The following is a 20,470-nucleotide window of genomic DNA, read 5'->3' on the forward strand; positions in this document are numbered from 1 at the left end:
TGATATCTTTTATCAAGTCAAATGACATCAAGGGTCTTCCTCTCCAAGCATGGACATGAGTGCAATTCTGCAATAATCACCTATAGTGAATAAATGACACCCCCCAGGATGGAGTGAGTAAAATACCATGGGGCATCAAATAATCTGAAAGAGGAAGGGTCCTCAACTAAGGTTGGAAAAACAATAGATGCCAGACAACATTTCCAAACATTCCTACAATACAGTAGAAACCATGTGTCTGCACGAGAAGGACTTGAAGTCAAAGAAGTAGGTAGTGAACAATTTTAGAAATTCAATCTTTTAAAGCGGAACTAAAGATCTACTTTAAAATCTGGAGTCAGGTAGGGCTTTATTGCACAAAAGGGAGAAGCAATGTCCCTTCTGCAAAAGGCATTGTAACCTGCCTGATCACTCATTCGAGCTGTCATAATCGTTAAGATCCGCATATGGGCCTCAAGCAGGACTTACAATCTTCCGGGTCAATTAAGATGATCGAAGATTTAAACAAGAAAAAGGAAGTATATGGAAGTATTTAGCCCTGAAAACGCTACAATAATATCATTACATTCCTTTAGCTGGTTCATTTATTTCTTCCAAAGGAATAAATTGTATACTGTAGGTAAAATGGTCTAATGGAAAGAAAGACAAAATTTGCTTGGCGTAAATGGCCAAGATGTTGGTGCAGAAGCTAGACTTTGAAGGCCACCATAAAAGGTCTCCAAGACCTTTAAGATGATTAAACTAACCAGCACCCAGTTGAATTGACTTTCCTGAGATGGGTATGGTTGGGGTATGACTAGACTTAAGTATTAGTAAGCTATTGCTTGCATCTGCCTATTAATAAAAAAAAGGTTTCGAACATCTAATCAGAGAAAGTCTAGAAATGGGCTTACCACTGAATCCAGAAACTCAATGCACCTTTTCAGTTCTCGCCGTGTGTCACAAAACTGTCTGAACAGCAGTCTTCCTATTGGCTGCTTCTCACAGACACTGCCGTAGTCTCTTTCTGGAAAACAACAAAGAAAAAGCAACACTTAGAATACTCGAAATTTGTAAATGAAAGGTGCCGATTTACAAATAGGAAGCTGTAGGCTCCATATTTGTTTTTGCGCTCCCATGAAGAATTAATTTATGAAGACAAATAAGGAAATTCTGTACAAATCAACCAATAAAGAAAACAAATAACAATTGGCAACACTGCTCATACAGATTACACAGCTCATTATTAGAGTCACAGTTTAATTATTGCATCCAGCTGGGATCTCACAACTCATTAGAAGGTGACATTTCACTTAGGGTTAGGGTTATGTATAATTTACTGCAAGTCAGTCAATGCCGTCATATTTATAGGGATATCTAATGACCTGCAAATAGTTCACAGACTTAGCATTTATTGGCAACTTACACTTTAAAAAAATAAATAAATCTAGAAACTTTGTCTTAACCTCCTGAGCGTTACACTGAGGTCTAGATTTCTGTACCAAAAGTGATCCACTGTTTTTCATGAATTTTTTTTTTTAAATTGTAGACCTGTAACTTACAGAAATATGTCCGAACAGGGGTTCTAGTAGATATTATGAATATAAAAAATGTTTGAAACACACAATCATTTAAAAAAAAAAAAATTACTTTTAATAAAATTAAAGGAAAAACACAAAAATCAGCTTAAACATGACTACATAAACAAAGCTTGAAGCCATGGCAGGGGTCAGGCAGGCGGTGATGTCCAGGTCCAGGCAGAGATGTCAGAGTCCAAGCAGAGGTCAAAGCAGGCGGAGATGTCAGAGTCCAGGCAGAGGTCAGGGCAGGCGGCAGGCAGAGATGTCAGAGTCCAGGCAGAGGTCAAAGCAGGCAGCAAATGGTCAAAATTAGGCGAAGATCAGCAAAGGTAAGATAAGACACAGTGTTACACACTAGCCATCCAGGGAATAAGTGGCAATTTTTAAAACTTTGATTCTGTATTTATTGGGGTTTGTTTTGAATTATTTTGTTATTTACTTTTATTTTATTTATTTTTTTAATTTTTTTGTATTGGATTGAATACAGGAGTTTGTATTGAATCCAATACAAAATGAATGAATGAGTTTCTATTTGAATTTCCCGCACACGCGCCGACGTCATCACGCGCGCAGGGAGGAGCCGTCCGTTTTTTTTTTCTCCGCCGGACGGCTTCTCCCTTCAGAGATCATCCGGCGCTGGAACGAGAAGGACGTGGGACAATCAGCGGGACCAGGTAAGAAGGCATCTTGTGTTCCGCCGGCCGGCATCTTACCGGTCCCGCTGGCACCCGACGCTGGAGAGGGAGATCGACAGACGACACTGGACGGAGGACGACGCTGGAATACGAAAACGACGCTGGATGAGCACAGGGGGACCAGGTAAGTATGGATGGGGAAAATCTCGGGGTTAACAATCCTAGCCGTTTTTTTTTGCACGAACGAAGGTCGGACTTAACAGCTAGGTGGTTAAGGAAAACACAAATCTGCTTGTATTGCATGTTTGTGTTTAGGAAATTTAAGATATATTTTTTCAGAGTATTCAAATAGATCCATCATATTACACAGCGCTGTACAAAGTCCATAGTCGTGACACTAACTGTCCCTCAAAGGGCTCACATTCTAATGTCCCTACCATGGTCATATGGCATTAATGTAGTCTAAGGTCATTTTTTGGGGGGAAGCCAATTAAATATTAAATATAAATTTAAACAAAAACATTATTTCATTAACAAAGGTTATGACATGCATGCCAAGTTGTCCATTTAATGTAATAGTGGCATTTACAGTTTATTTCCATAGTATAGTTTAGAAACACAAATGCAACTACTCCAGCAACCTTTGCATTGTTTAATTTTGTCCAAACCCATTTTACGGTCACATACAATATAGACAATGGCAATTAAATATAACAATTAATGGATCTGATACTATTACTGCATGAACTAGCCCTATAAGGTAATTAGAATACAATATTTTCTGCAACCATGGTCTTATAAGCAAAATCCAAAACAGAGGGTTCAAGAAAGACTTGCAGGTTATTATTATTACAAAGTATTTATATAGTGCCAACATATTACGCAGCGCTGTACAAAGGCCGTAGTCATGTCACTAGCTGTCCCTCAATGGAGCTCACAATCTAATGTCCCTACCATAGTCATATGTCATTATCACAGGGCAATTTTGGGGGGAAGCCAATTAACCTAACTGCAGGTTTCTGGAATGTGGGAGTACACTGGAGAACCCAGAGGAAACCCAAGCAAACATGGGAAGAACATAGAAACTCCATGCAGATAGTGCCATGGCCAAGATTCGAAATTAGAAACCAGCGCTGCAAAGGCCAGGGAACTAGACACTGAGCTAAATTGTGTTTTTAGACATACGGGTACAGCTCAATATTAACACATTTGCAAAACACAACATGTTAAGCTTTATTTTTTATATTCGAGGGAACAATAGAAACTGTGAATTCTTATAGGGTTATGAAACTTTTAAAAATGTTTTTTACAATTTTACAAATATTACAAATTAGCCCAATCACCAGTGTCACTGGGTATGAATGTTGAGTTGCCTCCAGATTTTCTACATTCTCACATCCATAATGCACCCTACAGTGGACACCTAAAAAAATGTCTCCATTTAGCAAGGACGACTAGAGCCAGATGGCAGCCCAACATATTCCTCGCTCTACATTTATTATAAACTATAAAAATATAATGAAAAGGCACAGATGGCTTTTTTACACATCAGCATCCTACAGGCAATTTGCCTAATAGTTCACAACAACGTCAGTGTTCTCCCCAGTCCTTTTTGGCTGGGCGCACCACCCAGCAATTTACAATAACCATCCGGCTGTTAAGAGGTTACTGTAACGTCACAATCCGGGAGCTGCCTAAAAACAATTTATGGTAAGAATACTGAACGTGCTGCGTCTAGAAAACGTTGTACATCAGCACAGGAAACTCTATAATGTACCACACCACACTGTCATGCATCACAGCACTTTTAAGAACTACAACACAATACCACTGATGTTGTTGAATGAATAGGAACTAAAGTTCAAAGATATTTAAAATTAGGTATGGATTTTTCACCCAAGAAGGATAGGTTGTGAATATTATGTCACGGAGGTAGCATTGTTTACTGTAAGTAAAACATTATATAAACTGATAAAAGGAGAAAACAATAAAAAGTAGAAAAAGACAAATTCTACAAATATTCATTTTCCTATTATCTATCCATATCAATCTCTCATATATATATATATATATATATATATATATATATATACACACATATACACACACACAAACAATATAAATAAAAATATAATAAAACAAAATGTGTATCTCTCTCTATATATGACTAAATACACAAATATAAATATAATAAAACAAAGTGTACCAATTTAGATCTTTTGTGTATTTGCATTATTGTTAATATAATAGTTACTAGACAATATATGCAATAGTTACTAATTCTAAGAAATACATGTTTGCTACCCAACGTTTAGCGTTATGTGATTTATTTTACTTTTTTTGCATTTTTTTTATTCATCTGTCTTTCGTTTAAGAAATGTGTGATAATTATTGGTATTTGCAATTTCTTCACAGGTCGGTGATTCCTGAAATACGTAGCCTTAGGACTCCATACACATTACATAAACCTGTTCTAACCCTGGTATTTGAATGTGAAGAGATATTTGGCTTTCACATTATAAATGTCTCTGTCAGTCTGCTAATCTCTTTTCTGACTCTTGAAATATTTAAGTGAACTCTGCGTGGCTGCACTCTGCATGGACTCTGGAGTGTCTCAGCAGCTACCAGCGAGTGCTGTTCATACGTCAGAGGAAGGAAAAAGCACAGCTTTTAAATTAAATACAGAAAAAAGGGGCTTTTTAATATTAATGGCTTCAAGGAGCTTCTCAGGTATGTGGAAACCAACTGTTATATCAGAAGCCACAGGTTTTGCCACAGATTATTCATATGTATTGTAAAATAAAAAAAATGCAGATATAATACCTCCAAAGTATTAACTTTTTTAGCAAGACTCCAAATGTGGTTTTACCAGATGCTGTAACAGGTAGCTATGGCCATTATATTACACTTTCTTGTGCTGCTATGCATATGGAAGGAGAAGAGCTCATATTATACATAAAGGAACAGACTGGCAGGTAAGCAAAGAGAATGGTGGAGCCGTAGAAGGCTTGTTCAGGTTGCTTATACCTAGAAACAGCCCTGCTTTAAAATACAGAAGGCAGTTTGGAAAATGGTTTATTTTGACCATGGGTCTACCGTAATCTGGGAGATTTGTTCAGGACAGAAGAAGATGCCACAACATCAAGGACAATTATTATTATTTATATTTGAAAAACGTTATTGTGTAGAGTGTCACTTGCCTTCCATTGCTTGTGGTCTCTATTTCCCTATAAATTCCACAATTTACTACCACTTCCACTTTCATCTCTGACCACATCAAGCACAGAACAGATCTGAGTTACAGAGCTCTGTACGCATTCATAGCATTGCTGTCTTCCCCATAGTTAGTTCTTGTTCCAGCTCCATGATCTTTTCCGATGGACCATATCACCAATAGTGCCAACTGGCTCTGTGCTACCATTACCAAAACTTGCATAAACAGAACGGCAGCATCAGCAAGAACCATCACACTCCTCCTCTCAGCTTCACCGAACATCAGGATACTAAAGTGCGGCCACATATCAAGATCACGTGACCACATAAAATTAAGGTATTTGATATTGTTGTAATGTAGCAATTTTAGTTTTGCAACACACGCATTGAAGGCAAAGTTCTCCCCAGCCACTTTTAGCTGGGCGCACCACTTGGAACGTTTCAGTAACCACCTGACTGTTTTGGGTAGTTACTGAAGAGTTGGGTCACAATACAGGGACTGCCATCTGCCTACAGCTTCTTCCCACCCAGCTCAAAAACAAATTCTTCTGCAAAACGTAGGCTAATGTCGACAATCAGGGTCCAAGGAAATAACACATGTAAATCTAGTTGTTGTTGTCTTGTTGTTGTAGCATTTTTGGGAGTGGATTTGTTTTTCCTCTGTAGTTGGGAACAATTCTCTTTAGAGTCTTGCAGCCTACATTCTATAATTTGGACAATGTGTCATAAACACATCTTCTCCACCATTTAGAGGGAATAAAACATTTGGTGAAAATAGCGACCATTCTTCATATCACCCTAAATATATTTCTATGACACACGTCTGAAATTAATCACATAAACCATAGCATATCTGTGGTATGATAATATTGGGTTATTTATTTACATGATCCCCAAAAAAAAAATGTCCTCTGGAAGAATAAATAAGCACGAGAGATATGTAAAAAATGAAAACCATGAAAGGATAAACAATCTATGCGGACTTTCACTAAAGCCATTTGTCACGGACAGAAATTCTTTATTAACTTTGTAAGCCGACCCCATGTAAACTGTTTTTGTTATTTTTGTAAAAACGTGGTTTGCCTTGTTATGGTTAATGCGTTCTACCCACCCCTGGCTTTGATCCACTACAAGCTTTTTCTGAGATTTTTCTTTTTAGTTTAAAGCGGACCTAAACTCAACATTTTTACTTACTTATTTATTTGAAGTGCAAGACACTTTTTTTTGGTGCAGCACTGCCCCTATAAGTCTTGATCGCCGCAGGGGCATGCATCCCGGGAGGCTCTGTCTGCTCCTTCTGTGCATTCCCTGATTTTGGGCATGCTCAGAAGGAGCATTTTTCCACCAAAGGGAACGAGTTGCTGATCTCACCCAAACCCAGTAGTATCGTCTATTTCCCCTCTTCACAGCGGCTAGGTCACCCAATCTCACACCTGCACAGTGCGAGACGGGTGATGTGGAAAGAAGACAAGAGAACACAGAAGATTGTGGTGCCCGGCACTTCCTTTGCACTGGAACGAACAGAAATCCCAGGACGACGCGGGACCAAATCGTGGTAAGAAGCAGCGCCATCGAGAGATTGTCGGGATTAAAGGTAAGTGTGATTTTTTTATTTTTAGTTTAGTTCTGCTGTTAAAATATGAACTAGAAAACACATCTGAATTGATCCAACTGGAAGACCAGGACCCCAAACTACAGCACATAATAAGTTCAAACAACTTGAAAAGACAAAGATTTAGGATATGTTCAGATCGTCGTTGGGAGCCAGACGTTTTACTGCTCCTAGATCACCATTGCCAATCACTTGGTGATTATTTTTCTAGTTTAAAAAATGAGTTTCTGATCTAGGCTTTACAATGTATCTAAACCCCAAACTTTATTAAAGATTGGAACCCCTATCAAGTTTTTTATTGCCATCTAAATTTTAATTAGGGAGCTTTAGACCCTCTATTTGTTCTAGTGTCTTGAAAATGAGAAAATATCCCAATGTTTAAATAAACACTGGAGCAAAAAAGGGGGGTGATTCCTCTACAGGAAAGAACAGGAAGTTAAGAGAAATCAACCCAATAAAAAAACAGACCTGCCCACTGTTATGTGAAAAGATCTAAAGTCACTGTCCTCACATTAAAATGAGAGCAAAAAGTACGAGCAAAAAGCAATTAAAAATGTGTTCTTACTTTTAAAGGTTGATTAATGCAGTCAGTTTGTGTAGATGCTGCTGGTAGTTTTATATATATATTTCTGGCAAAACACTAGAGGGCAGTAGTGAGGCAGTGAAGTCTGCCTCCTGCCTATAATATAATTACATGTCCCATGATGCATTGCATGCTGTATCATGGGGGGTGTTAGAGGTATAGTCTCAGCTCTTTACAACACAATTGGGTGGGTACAAATGAAGACATTCTGAACGGAGCATGAATTGTAGTCACAGTAGTTATAGATATGTGAAAAATATATTTTTGGGGAACACATGTTTGAAGGATAACAAGAGGAAGGAATGTATCATTAAACAAATATACCCCTTCCTTGCTTTTTTGATTGGGATTGTTGAGTAATCTTTCTGTGAATACACCAATTCAAGGAAAGCCTTAACATCTGTTTTATACGAAGATGGGACAGAAAAATGATGACCAGGTGCAATTACATTTTTACAGACATTCCCCAATACAGTTTTACTGGTAATACACAGCCCATGTTCACACAATATGAGTGCTCTTAAGACTCATATCCTGATAACTTTCCTGCCAGAAGTTCTGTCTTTCCTAAGTGTCAAATAAAAAGTTTTAAAGCGTTCATAAAAACTTCAGTGATCGTTGCCAATGATATTGTCACCAAGTACAGTACTTTGAATCTTAAGTCATACTGAGGGATAATTCTGTATCTTGTGCAGGTAAAAATATTTCTGCTTCATAATAAAAAGATAAAAATACAAAACAAAAAAGTCTGGTTTTATGTATATTGTCAGTTGGGTTGGCACATGGCAAGACAGAACATTTGTAAGCCTAGACCAGTGTTTCTCCACCTTTTAACATTAAATAACTTTCAGGTTTTTAAAGTGGAGCAATTACATTTTTTACTTTATAAAAAATTATATAAAAAATATATACTTTATATAAAAACTTTATAGAAGGTAAAAAAATTTTTTAACATTTTAAGGGGAGACACCTTGCAATGGTAAAGACTGAATAGGAAGCCCACAGCATCCTGGGATATCTACGTCACATATCCAAGGGGGCTGAGCTGCTCCTTCTGCGCATGCCTTAAATCGGGTTTTCTTAAACTGCAAAAAATTTTAAAAAAGCCAGACGCACACGTCCAGTGCGAGATCGGTGACGTAGGAAGAACCACCAGGAATAAGGCGGAAGAAGATGACAGCACCCGGTGTCCAGTCCATCACCAGGACAAAGAAGGGAGATGGAAGGCAAAGGGCCAACTTTACTTGGATGATAGAGGGGTTTTTCTATCTGTAAGTGTGTTTTTTCATGATAGTTCCGCTTTAAGGAACCCCTGCTATAAATACTTGTAATAACTTACATTGCAAGATAGCCAAAAAGAATATTGGTTAAACTGCCCTGAGATCCAAAAACTGCCTATTGCACAAGGAACCCTTAGCAACCTCTGGAGGAACCCTGGTTGAGAAACAGTGGGTTAGCACATGGCAGTACTAAATAATTGCAAATTGCTTAGACCAGCTATTCTCAACCTGGGTCCCATAGAACTCCTGTGTTGCTGGAGTTCATTGAGCACTGAGGCAGACTGATCTTACATAGGATGGTGCCTGCGTACTACAAGAGCCATTATCACCCAGAATTACACTTACAGAATTACAATTTAGTCCTCTTCAAGGTTAGTATTAACCACCTTTATAATTTCCAAAATGTTTTCACTAACCAGTGATATTAGTCATATCTTTTCCACTGAACCTCAAAGAATTAGTTTTATTATAATGTTTTAGGTATTCTTTTGGGATATAAACATTATGAAAAGGCAATGGCCTAGATAGTACTTGCAAAAAACCTGGCTTGCCAGTCTATTTCTCTGGTTTAGGTCCAGTAACATTTTACCAGGCAGTACCGCTACTATTTTAGAGGAAGCTAACTGCCATTAGTAGAAGAGTGGAGAGCCACCTACTATTTTCTCTGGGGGTTTAGAGACGGAGAGAGGCACCTAAGATACAACAGACAAAACAAGAAGAGTTATAACATAACTGCCACATATATAAAATGAATTTGCACAGGTAGACAAATTCCAGGGGCATCTGTGTACCCCCCCAATTGTTATATGTGTGTTATATTGTTAATAAGTAGTTTCCTGAGCAATTTTACCCCGTTCAATTTTACACCTTCACCAATGGTGTTTGTGATACAAGTCAGAAGGCCGTGAATTTGTTTTTTAAAGCTATTATATTCATAAAGATATACAGTAGACTCTGAACTATCCGGCTTAATGTGGCGGAAGGGCAGGCCGGATAACACAAAAAAAAAAACAGGCGGGAGTTCTATTATTACAGTACTCACTTCCACAGACCAGCAACCCGCACGCTCCACCCGCTGACATTCGACACACTACCGGAGAAGTGCAGGCAAAATCTGCACCCTGCACGTCTTAACTTGCACCATGCAGGAGGACCACAGCAGACACCCGCCCACAATGCCCCAGGATTTTATTACAGAGAATTTTTTAATCAGGCCGGATAGTCGCGAGCAGGATAGTTGAGTGTCTACTGTATATTGCTTTTTTTATATTTTATTTTTCTTTATATTTTTTTTAGCCTGATGTAGCACCCTGTCCCTCCTTGCTCTGTCAGTGAGCACACTTTTATCCGTGGATTACTATCAAATATTAAAGAACATATAGCTAGGACTTGATGTATACAGTAGAACTTTGTGATAGCAAACCTAAAGTCGGAGATTAGCCTATGGTCTGAAGCTCCAAGTACTGCTATGCTTCAAAAACACCCCTTAAAACTTTAAATAACTTACCCATCACTGGCCATAAAGTTCTATTGTCTATACTACCATTTTTACTCCGTGTATAGCAATTAGAAGTAAATGCAGCTGCTGGAGCGACCTAGGACCGGAACCAAATAGCAAGTGTTCATAAAACTTAGGCAATAGCATGGATACCTTGCTTGGAGTGGCATGAATACCTAAAGAAAACCCACTCTGACACAAGATAAATCACAAGATGGTTTAGGCTTTTTTTTTTTTTTTTTAGGCCGGCACACAATTTGATGGTTTAGAACAGTGGTCTGTATGTGGGTGGGGGTTAGAATTATCTACGTAATAAGCTTTAACTAAAACACACTTTGCAATTGGAGTAACACCTTCTGGTAATGCATGTGCCACCACAATGTATGTTACATTTTGAATGGCACCCCATTGCACTAAGGCACTGCAGGTCTGATGCACACGTTACAGCTCACTACAACACACAATAACACATTATCACATGTTTTGGTGTACTGCTATAGAAAAAAAGCTGCATGTCAGGTATTTAATCCATTCTTTTTCCTGGCCAGTTCTTACAAATGTGTAGGCTGCCTTAACATACAACAAATTAACATGCAATACAACATGCTTTAAAGCACAGAAATGAACAAGTGCGAATGATCCATTAAGCTTGTGTTACTTTTTAATCTTTATGGTCTTTACTTTTCTGATCTACTAGCAACCCTGCAGAAAATACAGCAAACCTTGCCTCTAACAACAAAAGTTAGTTCTTTCTAGATGATGAGTCTAATACATGTTCTGTTTACAATGCAAACTGCTAGCAGCCAATTTAAAACACAATGCATTCACAGGATATTCATTCTCTGTGCGTTCTTTGGAGGTCATCGCCAGTGAAGTGAGTTAATGTTTAAGTTCACTCATTCAAAGGGAAGGTCACAGTGGAAATATTCCCTGGTCTGCCATTTAAGCTGGCAGCTGATGTCAATTGGAAGCTATCGACTCGGTTCAACGTCCCTTAGATCACTGTATTAAAAAGGGTCACATAAGGCACAGTCTGTGTTTTTGGTCAACACTGATCCAAACAAGGAACAAATCAATTAGAATGTTATCAGGCCTCTGCTAACTCAACCCTATAATAATTTTAGAAATTCTACAACAAATATTGTTATTTGTATTTCATAATATGGCATTGCCTTATAACAAGAAATACTTATGTGGACTTATTTAGTTTTTTTTTTTGCCCATTGGTTTGGAAGCTCCTGGTGAGGGCTAAAACTTTGTAAGTATCTTACAAAGATAGAACGTTAAGACTCCACTACATCAATGTAGGCAGGTATTTGTCCAAAAAATTATTAAGCAGGCAGGTATGGTCCCCAAATTAAACTTCCTATTAGGTTACAGGGGCTGTACGGAGAATGCAAAAAAAAAAAATCTAAGAGGTAGAACAAACCTAGGTAGCCGTGTTGAAATCCTCATTTATCTGTTGCTTCTAAGTCACTGGCCATAAGTCTTGAATGTGACACTTTAATATTCCCTTATAATTGTTTTTACTTTATGATAAATACAAATGCATAAATATCATTTTCTACGTTTGGCCTCAGTATGTGTGTGTCTTTTAATACCAGAAAAGAATGTATATGAAAATCATTTTTATTTCTTAATGGATATAGGTTTCACCGTATACATTTTATTCAGTTACTGTGATGAAAGTGTTGTTTATATATTGTATAAGGGAATATATGGCTACAGTTTGTTTATTTTATTGTATATATTCCTCTGATATCCAGGGTTCCATTACTAAGGTTTCCCCTCACTTCCCATTCTGCCGACAACTCACACAGAAAGCATTTTCTTTAATGAAAATAGAGAAAGAATAGGAGCCTTTGTACAATATGTATTTTTATCTGTGTTAGATTTTTCTTCATTTCTTGACTGGTGAAATAGTTATCAGAAAGACAGAAAGTAAAGGTAAGCCCCGTATAGCAACTATTAACAGACAGGTGTTTTAATCCTTCTCCATACTCAAATCCGCATACTGAATCTTGAATCTACAAATGATGATAAATACCAGCATCTGAACAATAACAATAATTACATATCTATAATATTTTAATAAACAAAGAAAAGTAAATATATTATGAAAAAAGGGAAAGTTATACAAATCCCTTGGCAGGTTATCTGACCTTTTTTTTTAAATGATAAATTATCTTTATTTTTTAATATTAAACTTGTGATGTAAAACGTGATTAAAAAATTTAAAAAATATTATACAGTTCTCCTTTAAAGCCTGATATTGACACTAAACCAACAAAAAATGCAGTCAGTTGCATAATATGGGATTTTTAGTTCATTTGGTATTTTCAAGGTATTTTGAGTAAATTTAAATCTAAAGCGCTTGTAAAAAATACTTGCACAGATAATCTGCACAGGATTTCTGTTCTTTTGGGAAAATCCACCAATGCAGTATTGGTAACCACCCTGCTTGTCAACCCTAATAGCATTTTGCAGCAGCAGGAATTATCCAGCAAATCCATGGATGTGTAATTTCCCATAATGCTGGAGAATAAGGGCGGAAGTACTGTTGTCCTTACCTATTGTCCTTCAGATGTAACATTGATGGCCACAATCACAGAGACACAGGAAAAACAAGTTGTGCAATAGAATAAAAGAACTTCATTATAACAAGAAATTAGAACCTCATTAACAAGGCCCTAGTAGAAAGTAAGACTATTAAAAAGAACTTTAAATAAAAAGAGCGATAGAGGGCATCATAGGCAACACTGACCAGCTGAAAGTTCCCAATTGCTTTAACAAGCTAGGGTGTGTGGGTGGGTGTGCCAGCTGGGTGTGTGGGTCACCTGGAGGTCCCTTTGGCTCTGCCACAAAAAAGGATGATAAAAGTATTATTAGCAAATAGGGCAGCAAACTGATGCTGGGATGGAGGGCTGAGCCATTATGAAATGTGTGATCTGTTCTCTTCCCAGGGTAAAAATTTAAAACGATACTGCATCTCCTTTACACGTTGAAATTGGAAGATTCCTCCGGCAGCATCCAAAGTTGAAATAGTATGTTGCTGGTTATACAAATGCTGTGCTGGAGCTACAAGTGTGTACAAATAATTTATATCTGTGCAATCCATTGATGTCTATTTTTTTTTCTGCCACCAAAACCAACCCCATATTTCACCAGGAGACAGTATGTGTACCATGGTCCAACTCTTCAATTTGCTGTAGTGTCTAAAGTACGGCACAACCATTTCCACCACATTAGCAATGTGCACATCATTGCTAATGTGGTGGAAATGGTTGAACACCCAGTTCAGCACTGCATGCGGTGCTATAAGACCAACCCAACCCACAATGACTTCCAAAAGTTCCCAGGTATGCTCAATACAGGTAGCCCTCATGATATGAGGACGTAGGTGACAGATACACTTGGCACATGTATGTAAGCTCCCTAAGTACACACTACAATAGAGAAAACACAAAAGTCACAAAGGCCAAACTCCCACACTTCTATTCTAGTTAATACAACAGCAGGGAAATTAAATTGTAATGCAAAGTGCACATAAGGGTGTATCGGGATATTATCTGGGAAAATGCACTTAAAAAGAAAAAGAAAAAGACAATTCTGTATAATGATACTTACCTCATAGTGAGGACTTTTTTTCCAGCACATAAAACATATTATAATAACAGAAATATGATCAGCTTGAAAAGTACAAATGACTCATATGTATATATAACTTGCTCACATTTCACAAACTATGCATAGCTTTTTGTGTTTTAACCCCTCACGATTACCAGCGTTACAAACCCCATGTACCCACCAGTTGTTAGCTGTTGTTTGTGACATATAATTATTTACTATAGCTAAAAACTATTACCAACAATAAAGAAATGCAGTGTGCTGTAAAATCAATGCCGCCATTACAAAAAAAAAAAAAAAAAAGACTAGGCATGCCAACAATAAATGGCCAGAGACCGCATGAGCCGCTGAGTCAGACAAAACCTGGGGCTTAGCCTGCAGTGCTCATCTGCACCATTGTGACTCCCAATTGCCCTTATGATGGATCCATTTGGAGACTTTTGCTCCACAGCTATCATTCAACTTCATTTCATAGATCTTATTAATAAAACTAAGCTAAAGAGAAGAAAGGCAGCGACATTTGTTAAATTTAAAGCAAATCTCGAAGAAAAAAAAAATTGACATATTTGCCAATAATTAACACACAAGAATATATGTGCTTTTTTTGTTTTTGTGTAATGTGCATTTATGTTACTGAACACCTCAACCCCCAGCTCAGCCATGACTGCTTCGGGCAAAATGTCTGAATCACCCCCTGCTGTGCATTTTCCATCTGCTCCTACAGAGAATCCACAGGAGTGCCAATGACAGCAAAATCCTGCACAGCTATAACATGGGGACACGAGGCTGGAGGGAGCTCGGTGCCACAGACACAGCCAACAATACAGACTTGGCAAAGAATCAAACCATACTTCCTCACTCCACAAAAACATTTACATTGCTCTTAGAGAACAGCTCACAAAATGTATGTAATGTAATTATTATAATCTAACTGTACATTTATAACTGGCATTTATATATTTTTTTATACTCAAATTTGTACCTACTTTAGCTAGTTGTTCCGTCTCTCTTTTCTGTGCTACAACTAGTATTATAAGTGGCAATTGGGAGCAATTTAGCAAAAAGAGAAATCTATCCAATGACTTTTTTTTCCCTATTTGCAATTTTTCTTTTTTTGTTACTATTTTTGTTTGTTGGAAGGGTTAAGATGGGCAAAGTAGGGGCAGGCAGGGAAAATGGCAGAAAAGGAGAGGGAAGACCATATACCAACGCATTAAAAATCTACTACTGGAAGGTAGTTGCCTTGTGGTTTGTAAGTCTGGTCATCACTTCAAAAGAGGAAAATACAATTAAGATCCATAACAACCTAAATATGTAGTACTCAACTTCAAATTAAAAATAGAATTATACACAAAAAAGCAGGTTAGACACCAACGCAAAAGTAGGCAAGAACAGTGGTGGTCACCAAGTAATTTCCTCAATAACTGAAGTCAGTCAGTAACAGTCAGTATCATGGTTCAAACATAGTACAGTTCAAAGTTCATATATTCCTTGTAGAGGGATGGAAGGGGTATCACTTATCACTGTTAGGATCCAACTAAGTATTGAGGAATGCGTTTTGCGGGAAAGGACCACTTGATCAGATTGGGTAAAACACCAAATAGGTGTGAGCCAGATAGTTTAGGTGTATGTACTGGACACAGAACATTGTCAGGGATTCAGGAACATTGATAGGGGCTGAGAATGGGCTAACTACACCCATCATTAGCTTGGCCAAGGAAGTGCTGGAGGTGGATACGGTATTTGAAGCATATGGTAGAAACATTGGGTTGTGAACCCTTTTTAGCTAGTGACAAGGCTTTGTAAAGTTCTGCGTAATATGTTGGTGCTATATAAACACTAACGGCAGAAGTCTGCCCAGGTGTTGCTAGTAAGACAGAGAGAACTCCAGCAGAATAATCCACCAGTGCAATGGGCACCGTGACCACCTTTATTTGTCCTTGTAAGAGTCAGAGGGCCAGCAAATGGTAACAGGAGACAGCTAGAGAAATCCTGCTATCCCACAACATACTGGTCTTGGGATCTTGAATACACTGCATACACGAGGGCCTAGTGACTGGGTGGGCAGCAGAATTATCTGGGTTTGCAAAGGAATTGGTGCACACAAAGTGTATTTATATACTTTATGGCCTTTAAGGTCTTTATTTAAAATTTCTGTGTTCAGAATTTAGCTGCAAGCTACACTCATAACAATCAAGTCATGCTTCTGCCATCTTGGGTTTCCAACAAAACACACATTACATAGAGTTTTACAGTAATAAAATGCAAAATGTGCAAAATGCACACTTAAAACATGAAGATGTTAATAGATTAGATTGTTAATAGGTTTTAGAATAATTTTATGTAATTATATATACAGAGGTATATAATCATAGGTAGACACAACTAGTTAGATCTCCCCTGTACTATAAGGATCTCAAGGTAACGTACTCTAATACATACAGGAAGATGAGGTATGACCTCAAACAAACATGGCAAATAAAGTAAGAAATGATTGCTCAGCAACTAGAAGGAACAATGCCATTGATACAATGCAGAGTTATAAGTAAAGAGACTTTACACGTGTATTTATGTCATAGCTGACACCTTTGAATTTTATAATATTTATTTACCAGAAATAAATGTGAGATTGGTAAACATAACCTTGTTTGACCATTTAGAAGTTTGAAGAATGTAGGATTCCATTAAATAATAGTTCTAGTTAACAAGTAAACGAGTCGGCAAATTGCTACCGTGTTCACCGATAGGAGACTGAAGAAATGCTTCCTTCTACCTTCAGACTTGGCAAAGGCAGGGAGTTTTATGTTGTTTTTCTTTCTGGTAAATGGTAGAGCATGTTGAAAATATTTCCAGATACAAAAATGTCTTTTGGATCATATATAAAACTTTATGTGCCTAGTCTACCGGCCATGCCAAAGAGTGTAATTACCGTTTACCGAACCAACAAAAAATGTTTATGAGTCTGGTCTGGACAGAGCATTATCACTTGTGTTTATATGTTTTTTAGAAAAGATTTTGTTGTACTGAATGATCATATATATTCATTTGTGTTGTCTGTGACTAAAAAAAAATAATATACGTCATAACAGTTTCTGAAAAAATTTACACTGATCTGTAATACTGTGAGTAGAATTAGGGCCACACACCCATGAGGGCCGATTTACACAAGACTACCCTTATGACGGAGAGGAGAGAAAAAGGAGAGGAGAGGGAGAGATGGAAAAAAGAGGGGGTGAGAGAGAGAGAGAGAGAGAGAGAGCAATTTGGACCTCTCAGGTCAGTTAGAGGGTTGGTATTATTCCCATCGACCACCATACAAATGTACTGTGAGCTGCGTATAAAGTCCTGATAGAAAGGGTTCCCTAAGACCTGAAAGTTATTTCAAGGGTTCCCCTCATGTTAAAAAGACTGAGAATGGCTGGTCTAAAGGGTTCATTTTTTTATGGTTGAAGAGACCTGATTGTTGTAGGTCAAGTGCAGTTTAAACTCTCTCAGCATCAGCGAGATGTGTGACAATGTAACTATAGGCATTCATGCAATGAAGTTACATCATATTCTGCAAGCAGTCTGTGCAACCTTATGACTATGGTAAGAGCCTCTCCCACATCACATGACATTACTATAAATCATTTAGCCCTGAAAATTTTAAAGAATGAGTTATCAATATAAAACAGACACTTAAAATAAATCCAAAATTTTCAAATGTTGGAAGACGTTAAATTTCACAATCGGCGCACTAAAATAAAAAAACTATAAAAATGTGATATTCCTTCCAGTTAAGTACTAAAGGCTTAAGTTTGTTTAGAACTGGATCCTGTCTCACGGGAATGAATGTTCTCCTTGTATTGTTGCTATAGGCTGCCAGTTCACATGTCAGTCATAGCACAAGAGACAGGGAGTAGACAGCGCACAGTCTGAACATACGCACCAGGGCTCAGATCCCGTTTCCATGTTTATTTAGTGATTAATATAGTAGCATTATCTTAAAATCTCTGTTCGCTGAGCTTCACTGTCAACTCCTAAATAAGGAAAGATTTACTGAGACAGAAACTGATGTTAAGGTGTAAGGAACATTCACGCACTATCGGTGAATAGGCAGGCCTAAAGCTGAACTAAAATCAGACAGAGGAGACACGTTGAGTCAGAGTAACAATAAAAATTCCCTTCCTATTTCACTGGCTTCTAACTAATTTATAGGTTTTTTGTCTTAAAAAATAAAGCCAATGGATGTGTTATAAAGTCTTTGCAGAGCTAGGTCGCAGGTCCAAGTCTAGGTCAGGAGACAAACTAATTGCATGTTATGGGTTGCATGGGTTTCCCTCCAGGAAACCCAGTTTCTCCCACATTAAAAAACATGCAGGTAGCTTTAATGGCTTTCCCTCAAAAAATTTACTTGGACTTTGGTAATGACTATGGTAAGGACATTAGATTGTGGGCCAAAAGAGGGGCAGTTTTTGAGATGACTTTGTAAAGTGAAGCGTGATATGTCGGTATTATCACAACAGTGGTAATGTTAACAGTGCCCACTGACTGTCCAACAAAAGGTCTTCTGCCCATTGACTGTCCAACAAAAGGTCTTCCTATTGGCAAAACCACCTCAACGTGAGGGGCAGCGACAAGACCATTTGGCTTTAGTTGAAAAGCAGCTTGATAGCACAGGGCTCAGTTATTAGAAGAGGTACCATAAATAATCAGATTAAAAAAAAAAAAAAAGGAAACTACCACCACTAATATTATTAGTTTCTGCTTCACTCAATGGGCCTGTTTTTTTAAAGCTCTCCAAGACTGGAGAAGATACACTTTCATCAGTGAAGCTGGGTGATCCAGCAAACCTGCAAAGGATCTGGTTCATGATTAAAAACATTTGGTAGTGCATAACAAATGGCTTTTAAGAAATCATTCCAGGTTTTCTGGATTACCCAGCTTTACTGATGAAAGCGTATTCTCTCCAGCCTTGGAGCCCATAGGATGGCCGCATGGTGGGATTTCCTGATGCTTACAAAAGCACACTATGCCAGCACAATGTGCATTAAAAATGGTTATTTGTAGTATTATGTATGTAGTACATGAAGCTCATGTGACAATGTAGACGAATATTGAAAGAATTTTCACCCCATAACAAGAAGTGACTTTTAATGGCATGAATATCATAGAATTCTATACTTGAAAACAGAAGATTTATGCATTTTGAAGTTATGCTTTTCTATTAAATAACATGATGATGAAGTTTATAACCGAGTTTAGGTCTACTTTACGTAAATGCGCTATTATAAAATAAAAAAAAAAACGATCAAGCCATACATAAGTCAAAAGTAACAAGCAAATATAGCTGCCCCATGTTAATATATAACAAACACATAAAAAAGGAAACAAAATGGTTAAGTATCATTGTTACTTGTAAACATATACAAGTTATTTAGATCAAAGAAAAGTTTATTGCAGTATTGTACGTATAAAAAATAATAATAAAACAATCCCAATTGCTATAGATTCCCTTTAAGTAGTTTAGTAGAGCAGCTCTGGGTGCTGGCAGAGTGTTTGACAACAAACAAGAGTGTTCCACGCCAGCGAGGCTTAAATGACGACTTTATACAATGTTTATTGAAAGGGGAATTGACAACCAGCCAGAGGAGAAATGGCGCTCCAGGCAAGAATTCACTCACTTATCTGATTCTGGGGAGAATAAGTATTGTAATGTGGCCTTGCCATAATCCACACAACATTGCCAACATTTTAACATACACTCATCATCTGCATACACAAATCACATGTGCAACCTGCAATAAAGTGGCATTCACCTCCATAAGGTAAACCTGGACTACTATTGGCACTACAAAATTTCCAAAGGCATACCTTATTCTCACTAATTATGTCCAGAGAGCTCACCCTGAACCCCCAATTTTACCACTATTGACTTTCTGAAAGTCAAGACAACTGCACACCCACAGACAAGGTGGAAATGTACTTCCTGTATGCCCACACATACTGTCCTAGCAGAAGTTGGCTCCACAGGAACCCTTACTGCCCCTTGAGTGCAAAACCCTCACTTATCAGTCTCCAACACTGGGCTACGTGGAACCTCCTGTTTACCCCCAGAACAGGTTCTCTCACTTCTTTTTAAGAAGTTCTTGCATAGAATTACGTTGCTCTAAACTGTGGCAAATGGGAATAATTGTAATGTTCCAACACCTACAAAAACCCAAGGGAAACATTCAAACTTATATGCTGTCTGTAGTGAAATAAAAACCCAGGACGTAGAGCCTCATGGTAAGTGTCCTAACCACTACTTTGAGAACTGAGACTTCCCCCAGCTAAACAGATGGGAACTGGTTAAGGATGCTCTACCAACACTTATTGGGGCAGGAAGATCACCTTAGCTATATAGTAGGTAATAGTAGGATTACCTTACCTATATGCAGAAGATCGGACTTTCTCCCCCTACTCAACGTTGATTGCAGCCCAA

The 20,470-nt window shown here is 37.8% G+C and overlaps 1 protein-coding gene across 3 annotated transcripts in view; it reads right to left on the reverse strand.

The window, feature by feature from the left end:
* Nucleotides 1-20,470, reverse strand: part of GRK4 (G protein-coupled receptor kinase 4) — a 136,352-nt gene that overhangs the window by 54,641 nt on the left and 61,241 nt on the right. For all 3 annotated transcript variants that reach the window (XM_072406515.1, XM_072406514.1, XM_072406513.1), the window contains one exon: nt 894-1,006. In XM_072406515.1, the coding sequence (XP_072262616.1) occupies nt 894-1,006 (113 nt within the window). The remainder of the gene's footprint in view (nt 1-893; nt 1,007-20,470) is intronic.

This window comes from Pyxicephalus adspersus, chromosome 3, assembly GCF_032062135.1.
Source record: "Pyxicephalus adspersus chromosome 3, UCB_Pads_2.0, whole genome shotgun sequence".
NCBI classification, from domain to species: Eukaryota; Metazoa; Chordata; class Amphibia; order Anura; family Pyxicephalidae; genus Pyxicephalus; species Pyxicephalus adspersus.